This window comes from Cololabis saira, chromosome 11 (genome assembly GCF_033807715.1).
Source record: "Cololabis saira isolate AMF1-May2022 chromosome 11, fColSai1.1, whole genome shotgun sequence".
In the NCBI taxonomy this organism is placed as follows: domain Eukaryota; kingdom Metazoa; phylum Chordata; class Actinopteri; order Beloniformes; family Belonidae; genus Cololabis; species Cololabis saira.
The window spans coordinates 29,071,180-29,098,191 of NC_084597.1; the positions used below are offsets into that span (position 1 = coordinate 29,071,180).

Below are 27,012 nucleotides of genomic sequence, written 5' to 3' on the forward strand. Positions count from 1 at the left end.
GAAACAGGTGGAAATTGTCAAATAAGTTATTTTTCTGGTGATGACTCTAAATGTTGAAATAGCAGTAAAATCACATTCATTGATGAAATGACATAAGGGATGGAAAGGGGGGATGGAAGTTTTACAGGGGGGATGATTTTGACCGTTTTTATTTCAGGGGGGGATGCCATCCCCCTCATCCCCCCTCAACTCCAGTACTGGTTATGGTGGTAAACAGTTCTAAAAAAAAAAAAGGACCCATTGCTTTCATTCTGTACACCTCAAAACGCACTGTGGATGTATTATTTTTTTAGAAATATACTTTTAATAAATATTCTACATATTCAACCTTTAAGTCTGAAAATACATTTGTTCAATTTTGAATAATTTAGGGTATTTTTATTGGGGGGGACAATTTATGTTTTTCAGAAATTGGGGGGGGACATGTCCGCCCCGTCCCCCCCGGGATCTGCACCCATGAACCTACATTTTAATCATGAATTTGACTTATGTATGTGTAGATTTTCCGAGGAAGCCGTGAACGCAGCCCCAGAGCCCCGCCCCCTCCCCATCATCATCTATCTTTAGCGCTGCCAGGATTACTCAGCGCACTGTGTACGTGTTCTCATCCCGGCTCAACCTGCTCCGCTCATCGCCCTGTCTTCATCCCGCCGAGGCTCTTTTACGACGGACAGAAAAAAACACTAAGGTGATGGGGGAATGACAACAACACATGTGCTCGTCTTTGGTTCTCCGCCAAGCAGAAAGCCCCAGCAGGATGCCGCTGCCGTGCAGCCCGCGGTGCGGCCGCCAGCGCCGGGCCTGCGTGCTGCTGCTCACCGCAGTGCTGCTCCACACCGTCCCCGTCAGCGCCAGCCTGCCAGGTAAACTCACCCCCAGCTGCTGCACATCCACCCCACACCGGGCTGGGGGCTTCACCTGTCACTGATCAGCTCAATGCATTTACAGATGCATGTCATTTAACATTGTTCAGGCCTTTGGTGAGACTCACGTGACTCTTTAAATGTTTTGCATTATTATTTAGTGTGTCACACTAAATCTTACCAGGAATATTTGTCCTATTTCTACTTAAAATGTCTCATTTTTAGTCAAAAAATCTCATTACACTTAAAACAAGAGACATTGACAGATAAATAACTTATTTGACAATTTTCACCTGTTTCAAGTAAATTTTCACTTGAGTAGAAAAATCTCTTTAAATGTTTTTCCATTATTATTTAGTGTGTCACACTGCAAAAAAACTCACAATCTTACCAGGAATATTTGTCTTATTTCTAGTTAGAATGTCTCATTTTTAGTCAAAAAATCTCATTACACTTAAAACAAGAGACATTAACAGAAAAATAACTTTTTCACCAATTTTCACCTGTTTCAAGTAAATTTTCACTTGAAATAAGTAGAAAAATCTGCCAGTGGAACAAGATTTATCTTCTTATTACAAGCAAAAAAATCTTGTTCCACTGGCAGATTTTTCTACTTATTTTAAGTGAAAATCTACTTGAAACAGGTGGAAATTGTTGTTTTTTTTTCCCAGTGATGAGTCTTGTTTTAAGTGTAATGAAATTTTTTTTTACTAAAAACGAGACATTTTAATTAGAAATAAGACAAATATTCTTGTTAAGATTTTGAGATTGTGCAGTGCATTTTTGCTGTTTGGTATTGTGGGAATACCTTGACGTTTAAAACAGGTCTAAGACGAAAAGATAAATACATGTGAGTCACGGGTAAAAAAAACAAAAAAACGGGGAACAAATACAGATTTCTTTCCTTGTTAGTCCACTGTATTTAGTTCATCGTGAAATGTTGTCAGTGTTCATGTTCCACAAATGTAAGCGAGTGTGTGAAATGATTAATCCATTAACCTTATTAATAAATAACATTGAGGCCATAGTTCAGTTTTAAACCAACGTTGCCTACATAATCTGACAGTTGCCACAAAATCTAAGAAAGGGAACCCAATTATTAAAATATCAAACCGGGAACAATATTATTTAAATTTAAGCATAAAAATGAACTTAACTTGGCTGAACAGCCAATGTTGAACTGATTTGAGATGGATTTTGCCAGTTTATGTAAGGTGACATTTATACTGGGTCCTGCTGTTGATGTGGATAGATAAAGCCCCACTTAAACAAACAAAACCAAAAAAAAGGCTTGGGAAAACCAACATCTGGAGCTCCACATATAATCTTTAGCTTTTTTCCAACAGGCATATAAATTCTGCTCTCCCACTGAACCTGAAAATGTAGTGACTTCAGTTTCCGTAAACAGAGATTTGGGTCCTGAAAGCCACCAATGATGCGTAGGTTTAATCTGCTCATACACAGCGATGGTGATGTGGGGATGGCAGTGAGACTGCAGTAGGTTTCTTTCCCCCAGGGTGTTCATTAGACATCTGCTCCCACTTAACAAATTCCTCGATAGTGATGTTTGACATTTGTCTTGTATTTGTGATCTCTGGTACAAAATTAAAAGCTTAAAAAGTTCATTTGTTCACAAAATCTGAGTTTACACAAATTAACTGTGAAATTATGAGACTTAACACTGATATCACCCTGGTCAGCTATCCTAACTCTTTTCCTTTTTATACAAAGATTTAGTCTGGTTCCTTTGGATTTGACTTTGATTTCCAGCCAAAGTATTAACGGATGCAGGATTAACTGCCTGTAGACGCCAATGGATAGCCATAATCAGAGAAATAAAGCATTTGATGTAGGCAGAGTTACTAATAGGCTAGTATCTGCAAACGACATCCAAAATGGTGTGCAGTGGAGTAGGAATGCTGGACCCAGTTCACAAGAGAGTTTTACCAAGTGAATGGGTTTGACTGGCCAGGATAACTGATACAAATATGATGAGAAAACTTGAAGAATTGCTCATCTAGACTGACCTTTCTGGGATTTACTGTAATATACATTTTGCAGATGTTATCAAATGTATAACATTTTCATCTTTACAGATCAATGTTTCAATAAGAGAGTTTATAATAAAAGAAAAAAAATCAACAACATAATAATAAAAAAACTATTATAAACAAAGGATCGCTAATATCCTTTGCTTCTGTATTTTTATAAAATAACATTCGGTCTCCTCAGCAGTCAGAGGTTTTGATTTGTCCTCAACACACAACCTGTTTGATTTGAATCTACAGGATATACCCTTATCACATTTTCTAAGTAAAATATACTTTTCTTTTCATTGTCTAATATGTTGGAGGTGTCTACTGTGTATAGAGGATACACATTTTTAGTGGTCAGTGTTCAAGAAGATTAACATGGACTGTGACAGACTAATCAGCCAGCTGATTCAGGAAACACTGATGTATCATCATGTGTAAATATGCCAGAAAGCTTTCACTGAACATTGAGTTCTTGGGATGGAAGTAATCCAGAATCTCCATTTAAGCAATTGATTGCAGAAACTATATCCCGTACACTAGCCAAGATCCAGATGAATTGCTTTAATATGCTGCATTTGTTATGTACTGCAAACTTTTGTATTTTTGTATTTTTTTAACAGAGGGCATGTTTTATATGCGCGTTATAGGAGCTCTAATTTTAGCTTTTCACATGAGAAAACATCCTTTTCACTTCTGAATATTCAAGCCTGGTCATTGATGTGCTGCCACACATGATTGCTTCACTTATTCGCATTGAATCTGTGGGTTTACTATTCAGTGAGACCTTTTTCCTTCACCAGGATTAAGCTTTAAACAATTATACCTTCAGTTCCCTACTCTGTCTCCTCCTCATGCACGCAGCTACTGGCCTTAGGGGTTGTCAATTACCTTCTCTGCCCTCCAGCAGAAGCAGTCATCTCTGTTGTGGTGGGCATTAAGAGCTGGGAAAGGTCAGCTGGGAAGATATATGCATGCTACCAGGGGATATAAAACCAATGAGCACACACACAAGAGAACATAGACATGCAATAATGCAGTGGAGGAAAAAAAAAATATTTGGATCATGATTTTATTAAAGTATCCGTTTGGTCTTGCAATTATTGAGTCAAGTTGGAGTTGGTGTGAGTAAAACACTGCTAGAAAGCTTTTAAAAGAAATCAAAATCTCAAAAACAACACCTCCTTTTTTTTTTCTTGTTAGTTTAGTTTAGTTTATTTAGCACATAACATAAAAAAAAATAACATTACACAAGTAAGTTCAGTTAAAAGAAACTGTGCAGGGAGGAGCGAGCAAGCCAGTAGGCTTATGAGGAGCCCCCACCTAATAACATTTAACAAAATACTTATAAGGATACAAAATCATAAAAATAAAAATAAATCATAAAAATGCATGTAGAACATGAATGAAAATAAAATCATAAAAATAAAAAAAATAATTAAAAAAAAGAGATAAAAAAAAAGAAAATTACTGTACACATGATCATGAAAATATGAGTATTAAGCTGAACAAATGGCAACACAGAATATAAAGTGCAAAAGAACATTAAGAGCTTTCTTGACTACACTGTTGTTCCAGGAAGTAATTTAGAAAATGCAATACAAAGATAACAAGTGCTCTCCCTGGTTTAAAATAGACATGTTATGTAGCTTTTGTGGTCTTGAATTTGATGCAAGCAGCATTTCACTCTATAGATACAGGGGGAGATACTACAAAGTCCTCCAACCACGATTCCCAAATCAAACAACTGACTGAAAGATGGTTTTCAATGATATTGACTTTGTCTATGTAATCTTTGCGGCAGTCCCCCGCCAATTATTATCCAACATTAACGTTTTCATGCTATTGACTATTCTGCCTGTCCAATAAATAAGAAGGCCATAACAAGTCAGCACATTGTGCATTCACAAATGTCCTTGATCAAACCATAAATGGTGTAGTTTCACTGGATGGCATCACAACACAATTTGCAAGTTTTAACCTTAAATCTTCTGTTACTCTAGCTATGACACATCAACCCTATTTTGCAAAGAAGAAGAAGAAAAAAAAATTCTGTGTCAGCAGGGGTTCTCACATTGTCACATCCTTAACAGGAATCTCGTATCATTAACCTACTTTGAATATAAGTAAGGTTATGTAAAGTCATGTCAGATGCGTGGGTGTCATTGCTCATTAGTGCTTAAATAAGACTTTTGTCTGAATATCTCAAGTTTGAGGTTTTGATTACACGAGTAGAAACATGTTTCCTAGTAAAGAATTGTGATGTCACAATGAACTGAAGAGGCCTAATCACAGCAGAGTACTACTACTGTATAATATTTACAATACTTAATTAGAAAAAAAAAAAAAAAAAAACGTTTTCCCAGTGGCCAAAAAACATGGAGACCATTAAAAACAACATTAAGAAAGATTGAAGCTTTAGCGCCCATAATTTGCTACCTTCAGACTGCCAAAGTATAAATCCTTTCAGCCATTATTCTGTTTGCTGTAGGCTGTTCTGCTCTCATCCACTCTATTGATAATGGCATGGTAATTGTCCCCTGTGTAATGGTTTAGTCATAAATGTCTATAATGACAGAAGTTACTGCAAGAGAGGAGACGAATCACAGGCGTCGCAAGAGATAGAGTAGACCAGGGGTCGGCAACCCGCGGTTCTAGAGCCGCATGCATTTAATGACACCTTTTTTTTTCTTTGTTTTCTCTTCTTTTCTTCTTTTTTTCCTTTTTTCTTTTTTTTTCTTCTTTTTTTTCTTTTTTTCTTCTCTTTTTTCCTTTTTTCTTTTTTTCTCCTTTTCTTTCTTTCTCGAAATTTTGACTTTTTTCTCGACATTTCGACTTTTTTCTCGACATTTTACTTCAACATTAATCTCGACATTTCGACTTTTTCTCGACATTTCGACTTTTTTCTCGAGATTTCGACTATTTCATCAACATTTCGACTTTTTTCTCAAGATTGTACTTCAACATTAATCTCGACATTTCAACATTTTTTCTCGACATTTCGACTTTTTTCTCGACATTTCGACTTTTTTCTCGAAGTGCATAATGAAAAAAAAAATCTCCCCCCAGTAATAACTAATATAGAAACATGCAGCATGTGTTACCTTCATTCTAAGGCTGATACAAGACTCTTCATTTTTTGCGGCTCCAGACATATTTGTTTTTTGTGTTTTTTGTCCAATATGGCTCTTTCAATATTTTGGGTTGCCGACCCCTGGAGTAGACAATGTCTGATAGTAGCACAAGAGGATAATACAAAGCCTGACACCACCTCAGTCTCTGAGAAACTTGCATGCCGGTATGGAAAAATACATTCTTTCACTTTTTTTTTCTCCCAGTGTCCTTCTTGTCACCTTTTTTCATTATTATCTCTCCCCACTTGCGTAACTACCATGTATTTCCTGGCTCTGCCTTCCCCGCGTTGTTCTGTTTGCCTGAGCCCGCTCAACTGTGTTTAAACAGATGCAAAGTCGTGCTCCACTTTCCACCAAATATTGTACATGCAAGAGAAGTTTGTTGCATCTGATTGTGGTGGAAAACCAACACCCACAAGACTCTGGCAATGACTGAAAGCAATGAGGTTGACGGTTTCTACAAGCGCTACTGAAATTTGGTTCAGAGCATAATTATGTTTTCTGAGAAATAAAGCCACTGGTTTTTCTGCATGGTTGACTGGGCGTTTATGTTTGCAAGGATACATTTGACTCTGAAACATCCTTTCTCTATTCGTCAGTGTTCAGTGTAATTCAACGTCTGACCAGAAGTAGTTAGACTACTTACTGTAAGTTGAAGGAATGAGGAACTCTTTCAGGGTGGCTTAGTTTGTATAGTTCAGTATCATGACCACACATTCTTCAAACTGTACATGTGTGTTTTTTGGAGGAATTTAAACCTGATTTAGTTCTGTGAAAAGGAAAAGGGGAGTTTTTGATTTTATACGTGCTTCCTTAAAATTGCTGCAGGCGTGTGTAAGAGGACATGAGGAAGGATAGCAGCTCTGGAGCTGTTGGAAAATCTTTCTAATGTGACTTTAAGAAGAGAGTGAGTATTTAGAGATTGTTCTGATTTTTTTTGTTTTTTTCTGGCGCCAGATAACAGTTGGCTCCTGAGCTGCTTTAGACTTCCAAGGCTGTTTAAAGACACTGTTATGTATGCTCCATCTGTGTCTCCAGGCTGATAATCTCCACATAAAACTGTTTGACCAATAAAAACACTTTCAAGTCATCAGTTACAGATAAAGGATGAGGGTTGTTGCTCCTCCTCTCTTACCCCTGATGCTTTCAGCTTTTGGTCTCTCATTTTTAATTAGAACAGACTTTTCACGCAAAAATACTATTAAAGCTTACTAGTAGTTATTCAACTTTTTCTTTTTATACAACTGTTCAGATAAATCATCACCTGTCCTTAGTTTAAAATGTATATATTTTTTAACCTCTGAAGTGTCCTTTGCTCTGAACTTGGAGAGTTCATCAGTGCTTTTACTTTTTTTATATATAGAAGCCATATATAACCATTTTTCTTTTTTTTTTTCCACTTTACAGACAAGTTCTCTGGTTGTTTACTTTAAAATGTAAGAAGTAAATATATATTAAGTTAAATTTGCCTTACATTCTTATACTGAAATATTAAAATATTAAATAAAATATTAAATAAATATATATATATATATATATTGTTGAGGCAAAATATCTTGATCATCCTTTGTCACTAACTGCAGCCTGGGAATAATGATCCGGACATAGGCAGATATTTTTGGGAAAGGTTGCTTGAGGTTTTAACAGTCACCCTCTTAGATTTTAAAGGTAAATACTTTATCATAATAGTGAGCCAGTAAAGGGTCCACATATGCAGTCTTTCCTATTTATCCTGCCATTGAGTAAATTCTCATCATTTTGGACCAACTAGAAACATTGGAGAAAGCTTGGGTTGTACCCGAATACAGATAAATGCATACATTAAAGAAAGAGATGAGGACAGACACCTCGGGGAGACTAAAGAGTGATAAAAGAGGTTCTATTGGAAATTTACAAGCTTTATTAACAAGAGAGCAACCATTAAACCATAGAATTAAAAGTAAACAGTCACTTCATTAAGTTGAAACCAAAAAAAAGTGCAGTCAGTGTCCTGGCACGACTCTTTCCTGAAACTTATAACTGGCAAACAGTGACACAAATTATGTCTACATTATATGGAAAAAAAATAAAATAAAAAAAAATAACAAATGTATAATAAATCTTGTTGGCACATGACATGACTGTACTATGCCGTATCTTTCATGCAGTAGCAGGGTTTCTCTAAGCTGATAGTGAGAACAAACATTTAGAAACTGGTATGGCCAGCATTTGTTTGCCTTTTGTCATTTGAGAGTGGAACGCGGGGGATGACGGGGAACATAAAAGACTAAAAGCCTAACACAAATCCACACACTAAAACTCCAATGCACTTGATCCATTTGGAAATAAACCCTGTGGTCATATCTCAAGTAAAGGGCACCGAGCAGAGCTCTTTAATGTTTCCACTCAATTTGGAGTGTTTGGCTCACTTCCTGTCCGAGACTCAGGAAAGGTACACAATGGGAGTGTAATGGCCTCTTCCACCACCCGTTTCCTCCTCTTTCTAGATCTCTCCTCCACAGATGTTCCTTCACACATGATCACACGCTGGATGACATTGGTTGTATCTGTAGCGGCATGAAACTGTGCGCATGCTTGCATACGTATGTGCTGTTTTGCGAGTGTAGGTGTTGGCCAGGCTGTGTGAGAATGTGTGCCTCTGTTTGATGCTCATCTCTTCCTGGCAGAGCTGCTGCTGAGCACGCAGCCTGGCAACAGCAGCCACAGATGGTTTGTAAAGTTATTTTTCCCTTTTTTTTTTCTCTTTCCAAGGACGCCTTTGTCCTTTAGTTACACAATGTTTTTCAGCTCCTCTTCTGTCCTCCTTGAGACCAGACTGATGTGCTGCAGGGCAGGATTAGGGCTGGGCGATATGGACCAAAAGTCATATCTCGATATTTTCTTGCTGAATGGCGATACTCGATATATATCTCAATATTTTTTCTGTGCCTTAATTGGGGTTTCCCCTAAAGCATTATAGCATAGCATCTCTGTTAGCTTCATTTTTTCTGAGGCAAACCCTTAAAAAAACAGTCAGTTTTAATACAAAGCCTCGTGCCAAATGTCACACAGGAACCTTTATTAACAGAGGTCTGAACAATATCAAAATGTATAAAACAAATGAAATAAAAATAAACTGCCTGCATATATAGAATAAAAATGCTTCTTGAATAAAACAAATATCCCTTTCCTGCATAACAATTAAATTAAAATACACTGTGCAATTAATACAATGTAGACAGTAACAGGCAGACTTTTCCACTGAGGTTGACAGTTGTGCAAATAACAAAACATTTGTGCAAACTTCAAATAAAACATTCAAGTCAATTTGTCACAAAATAAGCTATATCAAAATCATAAAAAAAAAATATATATATTATTTTTTTTTTTTTTAAATCGATATAAACGATATTGTCTCGTACCATATCGTGTTTGAAAATATATCGATATATATTAAAATCTCGATATATCGCCCAGCCCTAGGCAGGATGTTTTTTTTTTTATAACCTGTCTTTTGTTTTAGTACTTTAATCTCTTTGTTCATAATGTAGTACTGTGCAGGAAGCACATGCATGTTGACTTTGGCTTATTTGCTATACTGGGAAATAGATTTAAGTTGATTTATCAGACCACGGAGGTCTGCTAGGAGCCACATTTTAGATATTGATTCAGATATTTATTAACTGCTTGCAGTAAGGTATGAGGACCACCAAGCATGTTTCATAGAAGACATATATAAGAAAGGATTCAGCCCGAGGCTGTCTTGCGGCATTTACAGTTTTTACAGTTTCATGTGATGCTGAAATATGATGACGGCTAAATGTCTTTACTATCACCACATATGAGAATACCAAACCCCGAGTAAAACGTTTACTTCTCATGACTCCTTATTCTCAGCCGACAGCCCATTCTTGCCACAAACTTTGACGTAATGACACATAGTGGAAAAACAAAATGAGTGTGGAGCAGGTTTATTTTGTTTTAAACCTTTGATATTTTACTGACTATTTGAATCAAATAGTAAATGAGAACGTAATAATAATGATGGGTAGCATGAACATAGCCATTGCCAAGGATTAAATCCTCACACTTGACAAACCCATTTCCGTAAAGAACCAATGATACAGTATGGACTATTTTTTTGTAACCCCCCCCTAAGAACATGTTAAAATGTCAGGTAAAGGTTGGATATTTGTAGAGGAGTCAGAAACAGAAGTAATGATAAATGAACACCAAACCAGGAAGAAGGAATTGTTTTGTTGCTGGTAAAGAGGGATAGTTGGTGCATGAGCACATGGCACTTAAAGGGAATGTGAAGTAACCGAGCAGACGAGGAAGTAAAAGAATATTGAGGTGAATGAGTTTTTGTTGTTTCTCCATGAAAATAGGAGAAGACAGATCATGACAATCAGCAACCCACCAGGATATCAGAGGTCGTCTGCCTCAGTGTCAGTTTTGGAGCAATGTGATGTGTGTCCTTATGCAAGATTTTATCAATCTTGCATAAGGAATCTTTTTTTTTCTCTTTGCAACCAACCACTTTCTTTGACATGAAAAGAACTGAAAGCGAACTTCTCAGTTGATGTTTGTTTCACTCACTCCCTGATGCAGCAAGTCTCTGACAAACATGTGGATAGGTGGACCCATTACCTGCTAGTTGTGATGATCCGCAACCTTGTCAGTCACTTTGTGTTTGTCTCTGCAAATGCTTTGTTGTTTGTGATATTTGCACACTTGTGAGGAGATTTTCATGGAAATAAAATATGCGATTGAAGGCACACTGTTTGCAATTTTCTATTTTCTTTGTAAAGTTCAAACTTGACCTTCTCTGCTTGAACTAATTTGACAGAATATATGATAAAATTAATATAGATAAATATTTGTTTGAAAAAAAAATACTTTGTGTTCATCTGAAAACTTTACTTGGATATTTTCTCCAACAATCTGCAGCAGGTTGTTGAACCATCACGTTCTCCCCCTGAAGATCTGAAACTGTGCTATAAATTACTGAGCAGAAGTTGTTTAAAACTACACCTGAGGAGGAATTTATATCCCTCTTTATGTACAAAAGAAATCTGCACTAGATTTTCTTTCTAGTAACACTCAACATAAAAGAAAATGCAGAAATTTCCATTTGGTAACAAAATACTCAGAAAGTGGGGGGAGGGGGTGAAAAATATTATTTTTTATTTTATTTTTTACTGGGGGAATCTCACTAGAGCCAACATTACATGAAATTGTTTCATGCCATCCAATCAATTGCAGTTGTCTCTCTCAATTTCCATGCCCCTATTATGCTACATCCTTATGACAGCCCACTACTGTATTTAAAAAAAAAAGGATAATTAATGAGATCAAACATGTTTATATAGATAATGTCGGATAGCACCAGTCAGTGGAACTTTATTTTAATTTCTTTAGGCATCAAATTGCAGCTACTGATGCTTTTTGTGAGTGTCTGTCGTCCTGATGCTAAATGTCTTGACGTCTTAATTAGTCATGTAATTATTATTTTGCAAATATTTCAAGCAGCACAGAAGACTTCAAGGGCACAGCTGCTCAGTAGAGAACACACACATTTGCTCACATTGTTTTAAACCTGAGGTTTTGTTCTTTACTGTATGCATGGCAGCTTGTAAATTGATTTATCGTTACTATTAAATCAGGAGGTTATTATAGGTCTCAGTAGAGTGGACACACAGGCTCATGACAGGGATTAAATGCTCTGGGCCTGCTTTTAGATACCTTTACAAACAATCTCTTTACTCCAGTATACATTTTTATTTTGAACCTACTTAAGAATAGATGATTGTTCTGGTAGTTTAACCTACTAAGGTACACTGCATAATATCTATGTAAATACAGTTACATAGGGTCCCAGGTTTCTGTAAGACCTTTCATACCTGCTTCATCTGTTCAATACATCTGCTGAGCAAATAATAATAGATAAATAGATAGATAATTAGATTTTAGAGGCGTGCTTGCCATAGAAGTCATTGAGATTTTGACCAATTAGTTTCCTGTTGGGTACAATTCTCAGTCTTTGGGGTAGATATGGTCAAAAGTTATAGTAGAAGCAATAATGAATACACTCCCATCAACGCTTTTTCATTTAAATTTTTATAGCACCTGTCTATCTTGACATTTAAATGAGCTCTGGGTAGTTTTTATTGTCCAAGGCTGTTAAGTTAAAACGGAAGCTTGAAAAATTTACATGAAAAATAATCAGTTTGATCATTTATGGCTACACAGCAGAGTTGACCTGAAAAACACTCACTCTGTCACCTGTCCTCCCACCTTACATTACCTCCAGTCTGTTATGATCGTTTGAACACCAGCTGTGCTGTTCACCTTTAGGTGGCCTATTGTGCAGCACCGCTGAGCTCATTATGCAGTCTGATAGGATCCCAGTGCTCCATCTGCCATTTACTGCTGTGGTTCTGTGACCCACTACCTCCTCTGTGCCTCGCATGCTGCATGATTGTATATTCATTTGAATTCAACTGTGTCAATAAACAAACAATAATGAGGTCAAGCAATGATCTAACCTGACTGAGAAGGAACGATGGTAGACTAATCTTTACCTTGGTCTAGTTTGGATGATTGGATGATTTTTTTTTTTTCAAAATGTACTTATTTTCGTCTTAGTTCTTGTAAGTGAAACTGTAATGTAACTCTGACACAAACAGATGCTCTGTTTCTGAATAGTCAAACATCCACTAGTGTCCTAGAGATTACAGAAATTTTGGAGTGACTATTCTGTGATCATGTCTAAAGTTCTGGGGAAAAAAGTTGTTATGGCCCCTCTCTTAGCAATATTCGGACTCTCTGTTGACTCCTCACATATCAGCCCCACACAGTCAGAAGTATTGGCTTTCACATCTCTTTTAGCTAGACGTCGTATCCTACTGTCATGGAAATCCCCCAAGTCTCCGTCTATTTCTCTTTGGCTTAGTGATGTTATGTTTTTTCTCAAATTGGAAAAGGTGAGATACTCAGTAAAAGGCAACTCAGCTAAATTTGTTCATAAATGGCAATCCTTCATAGATTACTTTAACTCGTTGAAGACTCTACCCACCGACTGACCCCCCCTCCCTTAATTTTCTTTTCATTTCCTTTATTTCTTTTTATTATTGTTATTTATGTTGCATTTTATGTTTGATTTATTTCCATTTAATGGGATATCAGTGATGGGCATTTGCATTTACCACTGCATTTGTTTTTTGTATGCACTTTTGCTCATCCATTACTTTCCTCCATTGATCATTTCTTGCTCATCTGTTTATTTATTATTTAATGCTACAGACACTCTGTTCCTTAGTTAGGTTTTGTGTGTTTAAAAAAAAAAAAAAAAGGGGACAATGTATAATGCGTATCTTTGATTACATGTTTCCATGTTATCATTGTATGTTGTTTTCTCTAAAAAGATTAAAAAAAAAAAAAACATCCACTAGTAACACGAGTACCAGATATAAAGGTGACACACATCCTCCTTTTTTTTCAGGTTCTTCATTTTACGTCTCTTCACAAAAACGCTCTTATTTTACTGCCCCATGTGAAGCATCATTTGCACAGCACTTCAGTACAGTTTGTATTCTAATGAGTGTTTTCATTCTTTACCTCCTCCAGCTCAGGTTAGGTGCCCGTCACCTCTAGACTGTGTCCAGCAGAGGCGCCACCAGTGCCAGCCGGGCTCATCTGACTGCGGTCTGTGCCTCTATCCATTTCAGGAGAATGAACATGGACTCTGTGTGCTGAGGACACGACACCAACATGGTACGGAGGAAAATGCTCTTTACACTCGAGCACCGACATGCACACAAAAACCATGCATCTGCCTTTTTCTGTACACAAACTGCAGACGAACTACACTGTAAATGTGTACTTCTTAAACATTAGACACGTGTGTACACTCGTCTTTTAGGCAACTGATAGTAAAGTGGAAATTTGGGTCATATATTTCTTTTTATTAGCTTTTATAATATGCTTGTATTTACTGTAGGTATTGTAAATAATTGCCAGCGTGTGTAACGGACTTGTCGGAATTGCTTCTCTGGTGGTATACAAGAACATTCTGCTTTCTTTTTTTTTTTTCTTCTAAGAAATCGGTCGACAATGCTTCAACTGCAATGTGTAGATGTCATATTTGTTTATTAGTTGCACATTAAGCACAGTTACCAGTTATCCTTCCATAGTCCTCATGCTTTCAGCTGATGCATTTTTACATCAAACCATTTCTTTTTTTTTTTTTACATCTGCAGGGTTCTTTGCTCTGAACTTAGAGTTTATTATTATTATTATTATTATTATTATTATTATTATTATTACATTTTTCATCCTGTAGTTAATTTTCTGATATGATTTCTGAACTGAGAGACCAAATAAAACAATTTCCTTATTTACTTTTCGCTACGCTACTGTTCTAGTATACAATGAGTAAAATTATACAGAATGTGTGCACAAATTGTCATGTAGTCAAACTTTTTCTTTTAGTTCGTTGACTTAAGGAGTTAAAAGATAACAGAAACATTTTATATTCTTATGTGAGAAATAATATTATTTTGAACATTTTCAACTAGCAGCTTTATTTACATGTGACACATTATAGTGGGAGAACTTAAAATAATCTGCAGTGAAGATTTTCATCTCTTAGTTCCTCTTTATTTTTTGTTGTAGTCATGCTTTTTGACCTCTTCTTTGTACTGTCCATCATTTTCTCTCAGCCATATCCCTCGCAACTATGGCACAGTCTGAGCCTTTTTTTTTGTTAATCTTCCTTTGCCCCTGCTGCGTTTGCAATACACACACACACACACACACACACACACACACACACACACACACACACACACACACACCGCCCTGCACCGCCCCCGCACTGGCAGCCTTAATCACTGGAATGGCATGCTCCTCTCTCTCTCTCTCTCTGTTGCCCTTCATCTCCATCACGGAATCTAATATCACTCGATAAAAGAGCTCAGGTTGCAAAAATAAAACTTATTTTAGTGATTTCCATGATATCGCACTGCTGGCATGCACAGCATGTTTCAGAGTTCCACTACAGAAATTGAAGGGAGAAATTTTGTATTCAAGCAAATTAGCTTCCTTCTGTGTGAATGTGTGCATATTAACTTCTGTCGTTGGGCACATGTGGGACCTCCTGAAGGATTAATTATTTAGATGGCTTTGCTTCTGGAGAGGATCCAGAACAAATGTGACTCAAATTATTAGTGAAACCTTCAGATAGAGACAGAAACATATGAAAGAGATGAGAGTGAGGACGCACCGGAGAGTGAGGTTACATCATGCAGAAGATGAGAGGATTTTTGCAACGTTTTTGCCAGCATTTTGACGTGGTTGTTGACCTGTGCGTGTGGTTTTAAGAATCTAGTTCATCTGCGGCCGTTTAAGCTCCGTCAATCGGTTACATAAACCCATTGTAAAAACACTGTTATTTCAACATTAAGTGCACAGAGACAAAAAAAAAATGTAATTTAAGATGCTGAAATTATAAACATATTTTTCATTTCTATACATGTTCACAGTATTTGATTTGACTGGGGCAACCCACTTTACAACTCTAAAAAACAATGTAGAACTTCTAACCAGCTGCTGCTGCGATCATTCCTTTGAACACTACACCTTCCTAAATTAGGTAGAATTATTTTCAAAGCTGTGATTAAACGAATATCCTCTGCTGCCGGTATTTCTCTGGATGGAAGGGTCCAGGATCCTGCTCCACCCAGGATTGAGCAAATGCCATTTCATAAAAACCAAACTGCAGTTTGTTAGTTTGTTTAAACTTTTTAAAAGACACAAGTGCAAAGAGATGCCTTTTTAATTTGAACCTTTGTAAGCCTTCTGATTGGCCATTGACTGACCAATCAGAAAATGAATTCTCCCTGATTGACCAATCAGACAAATCTGATGGAAAAAAAATATATGTGGACGGCCAGACCTTTCACCGTGCTTTCAGCTAAACTAATGAAAATATCTAGTTTCTGCATGGACTAAAAAATGTATCACGATAATTTCTGGCATTTATCCCGATAACGATAAAAATGACAAAAAAAAATACTAATTCAACTCCACCTTTGTAACTCTATTCATCATTTCTTTCTTTCTTTCTTTCTTTCTTCCTCGCTCATTTCTTTCTTTCTTTCTTTCTTTCTTTCTTCCTCGCTCCTTTCTTTCTTTCTTTCTTTCTGGCTCATTTCTTTCTTTCTTTCTTTCTTTCTGGCTCCTTTCTTTCTTTCTTTCTTTCTTTCTTTCTTTCTTTCTTTCTTTCTTTCTTTCTTTCTCGCTCATTTCTTTCTTTCTTTCTCGCTCATTTCTTTCTTTCTTTCTCGCTCATTTCTTTCTTTCTTTCTTTCTCGCTCATTTCTTTCTTTCTTTCTCGCTCATTTATTTCTTTCTTTCTTTCTCGCTCATTTATTTCTTTCTTTCTTTCTTTCTCGCTCATTTCTTTCTTTCTTTCTTCCTCGCTCATTTCTTTCTTTCTTTCTTTCTTTCTCGCTCATTTCTTTCTTTCTTTCTTTCTTTCTCGCTCATTTCTTTCTTTCTTTCTTTCTCGCTCCTTTCTTTCTTTCTCGCTCATTTCTTTCTTTCTTTCTTTCTTTCTTTTTTTCTTTCTTTCTTTCTTTCTTTCTTTATCGTTTTTACCGCGAGATGACAAATTCTTACCGTGGGAAATTTTTTTGACGGTATATCGTGAACGGTAAAATATCGCCCATTCCTACTACACGGTACCTAAAGTGTTCCTTTTCATTTATATCAAGTTGCTGTTGATTTTATTTGGTACAATAATTATAAATAAAGTGATGTAAAACCCTGTTTTTACACTGGAAGTGGACGAGAGAGATGATGGTTTGTCCGACCTAGCAATGGGGGCGGGGCTTGTCAAAGGGTTAAGATCTGAGGATGCAACTGTTGCAGCTTCTGGCACTGTATTCATGAATTTTCCTCAGACCTAAGGGAAAACAAGGTAATTGAAGTACGTGTCTCTCCAAATTTCCAATATACACCTCTGTTTAAATGCGTGCAAATCACTAACACCATCACTGCTGCAGGCCTGTGTGCCTTTTTAAGGATAACATCCTGTACGATCTTTCTTATCTTTGGCAAGTTCGAAAACAAAAATCCTTTTATCTTTTTCTCCCCAAAAAATGAGCTGATATGTGAATTAATCTAAAGAAAAAACAAAACTGGAATATTGTTTACCAAGTGCAGAAGTAGCACCGTTAATGTAAAAGTTAAATGAAAGGTCATTAATGACATTAATTCAGGTTTATTTATCTTCTGGGTTTAAAGAGAAGAGGAAAATGGTAAACAGTGGCAATTTGGACAGGCTCCAGAGCCCACTGCAATCCTGAACAGGTTTAAAAATACATGGATGGAGCTGATAATGTTTGAGTGTGGACAAGTAAGCCCTGCAGCACTTTCATCGTAACTGAGCCCTGCCTGTGTTTGACATGAAGGCGTTCACTGCCATTAGTACACACGCATTAAACCACAAAGCCATGTCCTTCCATTAGAAGCACAAACAGATATGGAATGGATTATTTATATATCGTCATATTGCGTATGTGCTAAAGGCAAAGCTTTATCCAAGTGCAGTGGGTTTCAAGTGTTTTAGAGTTTCCTCTCGTCTTTTGTCTCTGGAATCCACGCGTAACACTAAATGGGACTCTGTTTACTCTGCTCTGTTGATTTATTTTATTATTTTGATGTTTGAGTGACATACATGGGAAAATATCCAGCAGCAGTTTGGTCATGTAAAATTCAAAACTTATCTAATGGACAGTATTTCACAGTTGTACTTTACTAATGATGACTAAGCAGATATGTACATTATTTCATTATTTATGTACAGTTCTTAAGTCATTCCAATTATTTGTCCTATTTTTATTTTTTTTTACTTTTGGCATTTGTTCCTCTGTACATTGGTGTTTCACCCTTTTTAAAGGAGTTGGTAAAAGTCAAGTGAACCTGTTTACTAAGAATAAGGCCCTTCAACAATTCAGAGCTGTGCTCAGCTGTTACTAACTTTATAAAAACTTAATAAAACACATGGGTTGATGACACGGTGCCACAGCCATAAAGTACACAATCAAACCGTCAAACCGATGTAGGACTTTTATTGGTGGAATGACGTTTCATCTGTGCTCCACTCCCTGATACTAAGACCAGGGTACCTTATAAAGTTAATGCTGTTTTTGATGATGAATATTTCACTTTCATCCACATTGAACCTTTTTTATATATGTTTTTTATATATATATATATATATATATATATATATATATATATATATATATATATATATATATATATATATATATATTTTTTTTTTTTTTTTAAATATATTTTAATATATAATTTTAATATATTTGGCACGAAAAACTGATTTGATATTAAATTAGACATCAGTTTTTTGTTTCAGAGAGTCGGTCTCCATCTGTTGCTCTTTTTCTTGCCGCTATAGCTTGAAATGACCGATAGATGGCAGCAGAGTACACAGATGTCAACAAAGCGCTTTATGTGGGAGGCATCGTGCTGAATTGCAACTTATCCTCTAATCAAACTAGTTTTAATGGTTCAGAATGTATTAGGTTTTGATAAACTAAAAAAAAAAAAAAATTGGTGGTTATTTAAGTTTTCATTTCATTTAAGTTTTATTGAAGATGTATCGTGCTTGATAGTGCAGGGAGCAGTACATTATTTGTTGAGATTGTCACTTTGGACTCATACCTTTTTGGCTTATTTTTGACACATTAGAAAATATAGTATTAATAATAATGTGCCACAATTTATATATAAAAAAAATCATTTTAGCTCGGTGCACGCCCATGTGATGATATGTCAGATTTGGCCAGTGTTTGCACTTCCAATGTTTCTTTAATGTCAGCATGTGTTGGATTTCTTTCACGTTTTGGTGCAAAATATTGCAATAGTCAGATTTGAAAAAAACATATAGTCATTTAAAAAGTGTATTTCCTTCTTTTCCATTTGTTTTACTGTTAAAATGTTCTGTTTGATCACAAAAAGGTGGATTTCCACCTTTGCACCATTATTGGCCAGCGAGTTACAAATAAAGTCAGATAAATCCCTCTTTAAAAAAAAAAACAACCTACCGTATATTAATAGAAGTAAGTGTTTATGTGTCTACTTGTGTCTACATGTGGTTTTGAGATGGGAAGATATGTGAATGGGTTTCAAGTGGGAAAAGACAACAGCGCATACATGTGTGAGCCGCAATCACCGTTGAGACGTTTAGTGTTTGTTTGTTGTACCCAGCCTGCCCCCTGGGTCCTCTCAAGAGGTTATGGGTCATTATCAAGCTAGTGACAAAAGTCTCTTACATACAGGGAGAGGTGTGCATGTTTGGTGAGTGTGTGTGACAATACACACACAAACACCATCGAAAATGTACCAGCTTTTTATTATTATTGAGCTTTATTTCGAATATGCAAATTAGAAAGAACAATACTAAAAAGTAAAAAAAAAAGAAAAGGCAGACCTCGCAGATCCACCAGCATATTCGAAAGGGAGTAGGATTGAAGTACTTATCAGGTCCTACCCCTAAATCTTATATTCATTTTTCCAAAATAGCAAGAGAATCAATGAGCTTACTTATAGAACACAAAAAAAAAAACATAATATAAGTCTATATATCAACATGAATATACATCCATTTACCAACATATCTACATATAGCTATATATCCATATATATTAACAGAGATATACCCATACATAAATACTGTATGTATAATATATCACTATATATCCATATACATACATATATATATATATATATATATATATATATATATATATATATATTATATATATATATATATATATATATAACATGTTTCCATAATATTAATCTATATATCTACACATATTAAATAAATCTATATATATATCTACATTTTTATTCGCCACTGTATTTTGAGAAAAAAGTTTCTTTATATCTTTTTTTAAATTGTGATGTTTTTACTTTGTTTTAGATCTATGCTCAGGCTGTTCCAAAGTTTTACACCATAGGTAGACATACAGAAGCTCTTCAGTGTTGTGCGTTTGTCCATAGGTGGGAGAATGCTAATGTTTCTTCTAATGAAACAGCCTTTTTAAGGATCTTGTTTTGCCCCCAGAAAATTTATTTTAATGTTTTATTGTTTTAAACAAATTTGTCATCCCCGTATCTCATCTTAATATTCAAACCTGTGTAACCACACACGCCTGGTGAGCACACAGGCACAGTTGGGGCTCTCAGCCACCTGCAAAGTACAGATGGTGCATCCCTCCTCCGCAGACACCTGCTATGGAGCGCACTAAATAGCCAGTGTTGGAGGGGGGTAAGAAAATAACAAAGCAGCCAGTGAAAGTGCTAGCATTTAATATCATACACATTAGCTCAACCAGATGGCCAGCCTTCTGGAGTGAAAGTGACTGTAATCTTTCATTTAACGTACATGTAGGTGTAGCAAACACGCTTGTTTAGATGGATTTTTGGGCACTGCTCATTTATTTGTCAGTGGTTTTAACACAGATGTCATGCCAAATAACTCTACGAACCAGACCAGGACGTTGAAGGAATGACGTCATCCTGATGCACCATCGTACGAGTTGTTTTATTCAGTCACTTGTGACTTTTTGTAATGTTTTTATGCTCTTCTCCTAGTCATGTCACATCCATTTTGTGTGCAATGAGTGTGTGTGTGTTTTGTTTTTTTCTTCTTTTTTGTCTAAATATGTGATACATTGTCAGGAAACTTTACAGAGGGAAATAACTCTTTGATCACCTCCATTAACTGTGGACTCTGGGGTCTATTGTGACTGTAGCAGAGCGGTGCAGTGAAGCCAGGGTTTGGCTGATTGCTCCCGCCCCCTGCCGTGCTTCTTCCCCTGGCCACACACACACTATTGGCTATGGTCGTCCTGGAGCCCTCGCTCATCCTTCAGGAATGTGGCTCGCTGTCTGGACTAAAGGGCTCCTAACAACAGTATTGTCTTTTTTTTTTTTTTTTTTAAACCAGTTCCCCAAACAAGTTGCATGGACACACTCCCCTTCTGTCACTTCAGAGACAAGATCATGTAAACACATGTATTTATTCAGAAACCTTATACATACACTCTCTAAGTTGTCTTCAAGGTCTTGTAACCAGTGTGAATGATGCAGAAGAAAATGCATGTTACTAATTAGTCAGTGGTTACTGATCTGAAGGTGTTAAAGAGCTTTAGACATACCAGACTCTCTTTCATGAGTGTGAGATCTTGATTCATGAGCTTAATATCAATGGTGACACTTTGAATATTGATATTTTTTCAGGCAAAGTGACGCCCTACTCCGACCTGGACGAAGAAATAGATTTCATTCACTCCGTCATAGAAAAGCAGGAAGTGTTTGAGAAGAAACCATCAAAAAATCAACAGCAACATGCTGGTGAGAAACTCACAACTGAATTAACAAAGTGATATATTGTGATTTATAACCCCCCCCCCCCCCCCCCCCCCCTCTTTTTTTTTTTTTAAATCAACCATCAGATAAATTTTGGACTGTGTGCTGTTTGTATCTTCCTCTGTACTCTCTCTAGTTTCCATCTCCTTTGAAGCAGATGTCAAAGACAGCAAGACAAATGCCTCCAAACAGAAACTCCTTCCAGATAAAAGCTTGCGTGGCAGCACGACAGCCCCACGCCCCAGCGGCACCGCCGTCCCAAAAACACCAACCTCCCAGCCCCGGGCCACTGGAAATGATAACCGAGCTGGTCCAATAGTCGTACCACGACCCAAGAATGACACCATTATTGTCAGTGAGTAAGATTTTACATAAGTAGTAAGTATATTCCAGAGCAAAGGGTTGTATATGGACCTGTGAAATGAAACTTTGTAGTGAGGGGATTGGTTTACCTTCTCCCTGCATAGTGTTCACATCTAGATAATGCACATCTCCTGGACACAGGTCATCTCTGCCAGTTGTTTTCATTTGTCTCACATTATTTCGACTAACATTGAACAGAATAGCTTTGAAAAATTGAAATTAAATTGAAACCCACAAGACATATCTACACTACATGGACAAAAGTATTAGGCCAGTGGCCACACCTCTTGATTATTGAATTCAGGTGTTTCAGTCAGAGTTCTGAACTTCCACTAGTGTTTATGTAAGTACAAAACCATGTGGCGCAAGTGTTGGCTAGAAATGGTGTAAAATAAAGCAATACTGAACTGTGGAGCCGTGGAATAGTCTTCAGTGGAGTGACATATGTTTATTTGTTTGGCAATCTGGCGAGTCTAGGAGAATGTTACCTGCCTCACTGTGGTAGTTTAGTGGAAGAGGAATACTAGTATGGTAAAGGGCATCCTGAACACTTTAGCATAGCGAGGAACTTCCAGCAGCAGTTTGGGAGCAGCCTTCTTCTATCAAACATAACTGTGCTTCGTGCACAAAGCTCGTCTTTAATTACATGGATTGATTACATTTTGCATGGAAGAGCTTGACGAACTTGCACAGAGCTCTGACCTCAATGTCAAGCATCTTTGGGATGATCTGGAACAGAGATTGAGAGCAATGTCAGTGAACGACCTCAAAAATGTTGTACAGAATTAATACACTCAAATTCCCACGGAAACATACTCAAATCTCCTGAAATGCCCTCCATGAAGAGAGAAAGCTGTTACAGCTATTAAATAGTCACCACCGCCATATTAAAGTCAAGTATTTGCAAACAGTGTTCTTACTGTTTCTTGTGGTTGTGAAGACGTCCAACTATTTTTTTTTGTCTATATAGTGTAATGAAAAGACCATCACATGTTCTCTTTTTCCTTTTCTTGAGCCCTTAACAGACTGCAATCTCTTACATTTTCCCTTCTTTTCATCAAACTACAGTTATGATCTCGCTGTGTGTAGTGGTGGGCTCTGTGGCTGTGATCCTGGCTACTATCTGCTTCATTAAGTAAGTATAAACACTGATAACTACAATCAAGAAAAGACTGTATTTAGTATTTTGCTGTTGGTAAAAGTCAGTATTTTGTAGAACTATCTTAAAACCATGTGGTGTAGCTACGGGTCCTATTCAGACATCAATTTACTGCGACTGTACATGTTCGACTTTTTGTTTTGTATATAACCCGATAACATCTGTCTGCAGTGTTTCATTTCCAGTTTTTATTTTAAGTCGGTGAGGTAAAACTGAAAATGCAACTATTCTAACAGTTTTGAACACATTTTTGAAGTTGTTCTCCTTTATTTAATTAAACATTTACTGACAAGTCTGTAAAGATGCAGGTTGCACCAAATTAGGCCTTGGTTCCCTTTGCTCTTCTAATCTTGCAATGATGAACACATACTGTATATGCTGGAACGTTAAAGGCCTCACAAAAGTGAATCCAGAGTGTAATGTTTGATCCATTGCATGTTTATATTATTTTTGTACTTAGTATTTAGTACTGAAAGCCTTAAGCTTTTATGAGATTGATTAGACTAAATGGCAGGTGAAGCAAAGGAAATATTAACTGGATTAATTTTATCATGATTTCACTATCTGTAATATTGTCTGGTCTGCAACTTATCCATCCTTCCTTAACAAACTACTGATAATCCAGAAGAGATTCCTGAGATCAATCTCTATGTCCAATAGACATAATCCATCCGCACCTCTGTTCAAAAAATACTCTATATTACCCATTCATAAACTCAATGTTTTTCACTCATGTTTATTTGTGCACAAGTTCATCAACAATAAGCAAGATCTTCCGGACACCTTTCATAATTTCTTTAGTTTTTCATCTGACTTGCATTCATACTCGACTAGACACAGTGTCAATCTACATTTACCCTTCTGTCGAACATCCACATTGTCATTTATATCCTTCAAAAAATAGCTGAAAAAACATCTCATGTCCTAATTTCTCAATGTATTCTCTATTATGTATCCTTGTTTTCTTTTCATGTTTATAATTAGAGTTTTCCTATGTTTGTACATTTAATTTTCTGTTTACAGTAGATGACGGGGGTGGAACTCTGTACAAGCCCTCTGGGCTTCGTTCCCTCCTTGCACTATTTTTTTTAAAATTGTGCTAAATAAATAAATACAAATCTACATTTCTTTCCCTTGGAATACCTTAACTGAGAAAAAATGTAACTATGCTATGGTATACAAGTGTTTTTTTAACTGCTTTCACATGACCCTTGAATCAAAAGCTATTTATGTTTGTTTATCATTGTTTGTGTTGGCTTCTGTTAAAGGATGTTATAAATACAAAAATGGCCTTGGTTTACTCAGATTCATGACTCCCCCTGCAGGTTTCAGAATAAATCCCGTCTAGCTGAGAAGGTGGATTACCCTGGTTTCGGGGGGCCAGGCGTCACCGCTGCCCCACCCACCGGGTCTTCGGTAAGCGTTCACGGCTCGCTTCTCCTCACTGCTGTGGTTTCTATTTCACATTTCATCTGACATTCTGGCAAGGTGTAGAAGCGTCTACGTACATCTAGGTTTCAGTTTCAAGTGTGATTCACACCACCCCTTTCTTTTTAACCCACAGATGGGGGATAAGTCTCTGGCTCAAAGCGCCCAAATGTATCACTACCATCATCAGAAGCAGCAGATGCTCTCTATGGGGAAGTAAGTTCAAATGTGCTTCTCTTTGTCCACAAGTTTCATGACCAGTTCCTTTTTTGTTCACACAACGGTTCATTTTCAACCACATCCCCCTAAAACGTTCCCCTCTTCACTTCCACCCTTCCTGAAGCCACAAACCAGAGCAGAAGGTTGTTGACAGCGAGGTCACGTCCGATGAGGAAGAAGTGGGAGGAGGCTTCACAGTTTACGAGTGTCCCGGACTTGCTCCGGTGAGTAGACGTGCACAGACACACCCCACACGCTTCTTTCTGATTCATAACCACTGACCTTTATTCTGTTCTCTCGCTTCACAGACAGGAGAGATGGAGGTGAAGAACCCTCTGTTTGATGACTCAACTATCGATTATCAGGGGAATCACAAGTGAATGCTGAACAATTTAGAAACGACCCATGCATACAGAGGCACATAAGACCTTTCTTTTGAAAGAAACCTCTTCATTTCACACTGCATGCATATAAATCTGGGATGCGGTGATAAAATGATTGTTCTCTTGTCAGTCTTTTAATATATCTGCCCCACTACAGCTTTTTAATACTACAAACATATGAAGGATCACCTGTTTATTTCTGTCAGTCTCTTGGAAAAACTCCTGTCTTTTAATGTTATTTAAAGATATTTCCGTGTAGGTGTCCATCCTGTTTAAATGTTAAAATCTAAGTTAATATGTTTTTTCCTCTCTACTCTTTGAACCTCCAACATATTTCTGCAGCTATTTCCAAAGAATATGATACAATAGCAGATGATCTACATCACAGAGACATTTGCATAACAATTTTCCGAAGTGAATGCCCTCCTTTTTTTGTTTTGTCATGTGACTTAACCTCAACCCTGACCTCATTTCTGGAACATATTTGTGATCAAATCCAATACCTCTGTAAAAGCCCCCAAACAAAATGAAGTTTATCTAACTGTTACTGTTGGTGTTGCTATTTTTCCATGTCATATACGCTGTACATGAAGATTTTAAGATAGTTTATAGGTATATTAATATAGATGAAAACGAAGTACTCACTGATGACTGTTGCATGGTTTGGCTATACTGTGTTTAAAGTCATGGCAAAGCTTTGATTAACCCGTCTGCCTCCTGTGTGTATGCACCCTGTGACTGCAGGAGGGAATCTAACGTAAAAGTGACTTCTTGAATTAAGTGTTGGAGACGAGTTACACAGACGGATGTTGCTGTGGCAACTATCATGATGTTGTGTTGACCCTCTTTCCTTTCTGTCCGCTTATCGGTCCCAGGCTGCTGCAAAATGTACATAAAAAAGAGTGATAGTATTCACTTTTCTAGATATTTGTACATGCAGACTAAAGATTGGAATTAAAACTTTTTACCACATGTGAAACAGGCTGAGCTTTTTATTTGCTGTGATAATGGTATTATGGTTTCATATCACAGTTTCATATCAGAACCTAAAATGACTGTTCCTAAATGTTTTTTGTTTTTTTGCTTTTTTTTTTTTACATTAGTAGCTAAAAAATGACAAATTCAAGTCTTAAAGTCTTGTAAATCTACTCCCCTTAAAAAAAAAAGAAGAAAAATCCAAAGTACAAGAACACTCATGCAGACTCAGACCCAACATTTTCCAAAGTATTTAACTTCTTTGCCATCGCTGGTGAATTTTGTAAGGTTAATCAGAACTATGTGTGATGTATAACATCACCCTTTCATGCTCTTGTTTCCTGGCCAATGTTTGGCTTAAGGTGTTTCTCCCACTAAGGGAGTTTTTTACCTGCCATTGTTTATGTAATTCATTCTTGGGGGTCATGTTCTCGGTCTCTGGAAAGCGCCTAGAGACAACTTCTGTTGTAATAGACGCTATATAAATAAAATTGAATTGAATTGCATTGAACTCTTGAGCCTGACTTCTGCTGTAAATAAAAGTTAAGACAAATTTTAGGGACTGGGCTACATAATGCATCATCTGGATGATGGTACACGTCCCACGCTTGAAGAAGCAGCACACAGTAATGCAGAGGCTTTTGCAGTTTTTTTTTTTAATTAAATATGCCTTCAGGTAAGGGCCATGCTGAATACACAATTTTTTTTATTTTTTTTTTGCATTTTTCCAGTAAAGAACAATTGAAACTGAAAAACTAAACTGAGCACTGACTTAAAAATAAGACGCACGCTTTTGAATGTTGGTTCAACAGAATCAGTAAAACAAAGCAATGAAACAGACCTGGGAAAAAAGGACACCCTTGACATAATATTTTCTTGGACAATCCATTAAGGCAAATCCAATAATTTCCATATCTACAATTTGACATCAAGGTTCCTCTTACAGCTACATCCAGGAAGGTTTGTGATTTGATGAATAAGAATAAGATTTCCAGCTGTAGTCACAGGAAA

At 36.7% G+C, this 27,012-nt stretch overlaps 1 protein-coding gene across 1 annotated transcript; it reads left to right on the forward strand.

Annotated features, from left to right (window-relative positions):
- Positions 1-576: 576 nt before the first annotated feature.
- npdc1a (neural proliferation, differentiation and control, 1a) lies at positions 577-26,564 on the forward strand. The gene is made up of 9 exons (XM_061734309.1): positions 577-863; positions 13,639-13,785; positions 21,346-21,459; positions 21,611-21,829; positions 22,906-22,972; positions 24,322-24,412; positions 24,561-24,640; positions 24,768-24,867; positions 24,952-26,564. Exons 1-9 carry the CDS (start codon positions 713-715, stop codon positions 25,021-25,023), a joined length of 1,041 nt encoding a protein of 346 aa, XP_061590293.1. The 5' UTR covers positions 577-712; the 3' UTR covers positions 25,024-26,564.
- Positions 26,565-27,012: the final 448 nt, after the last annotated feature.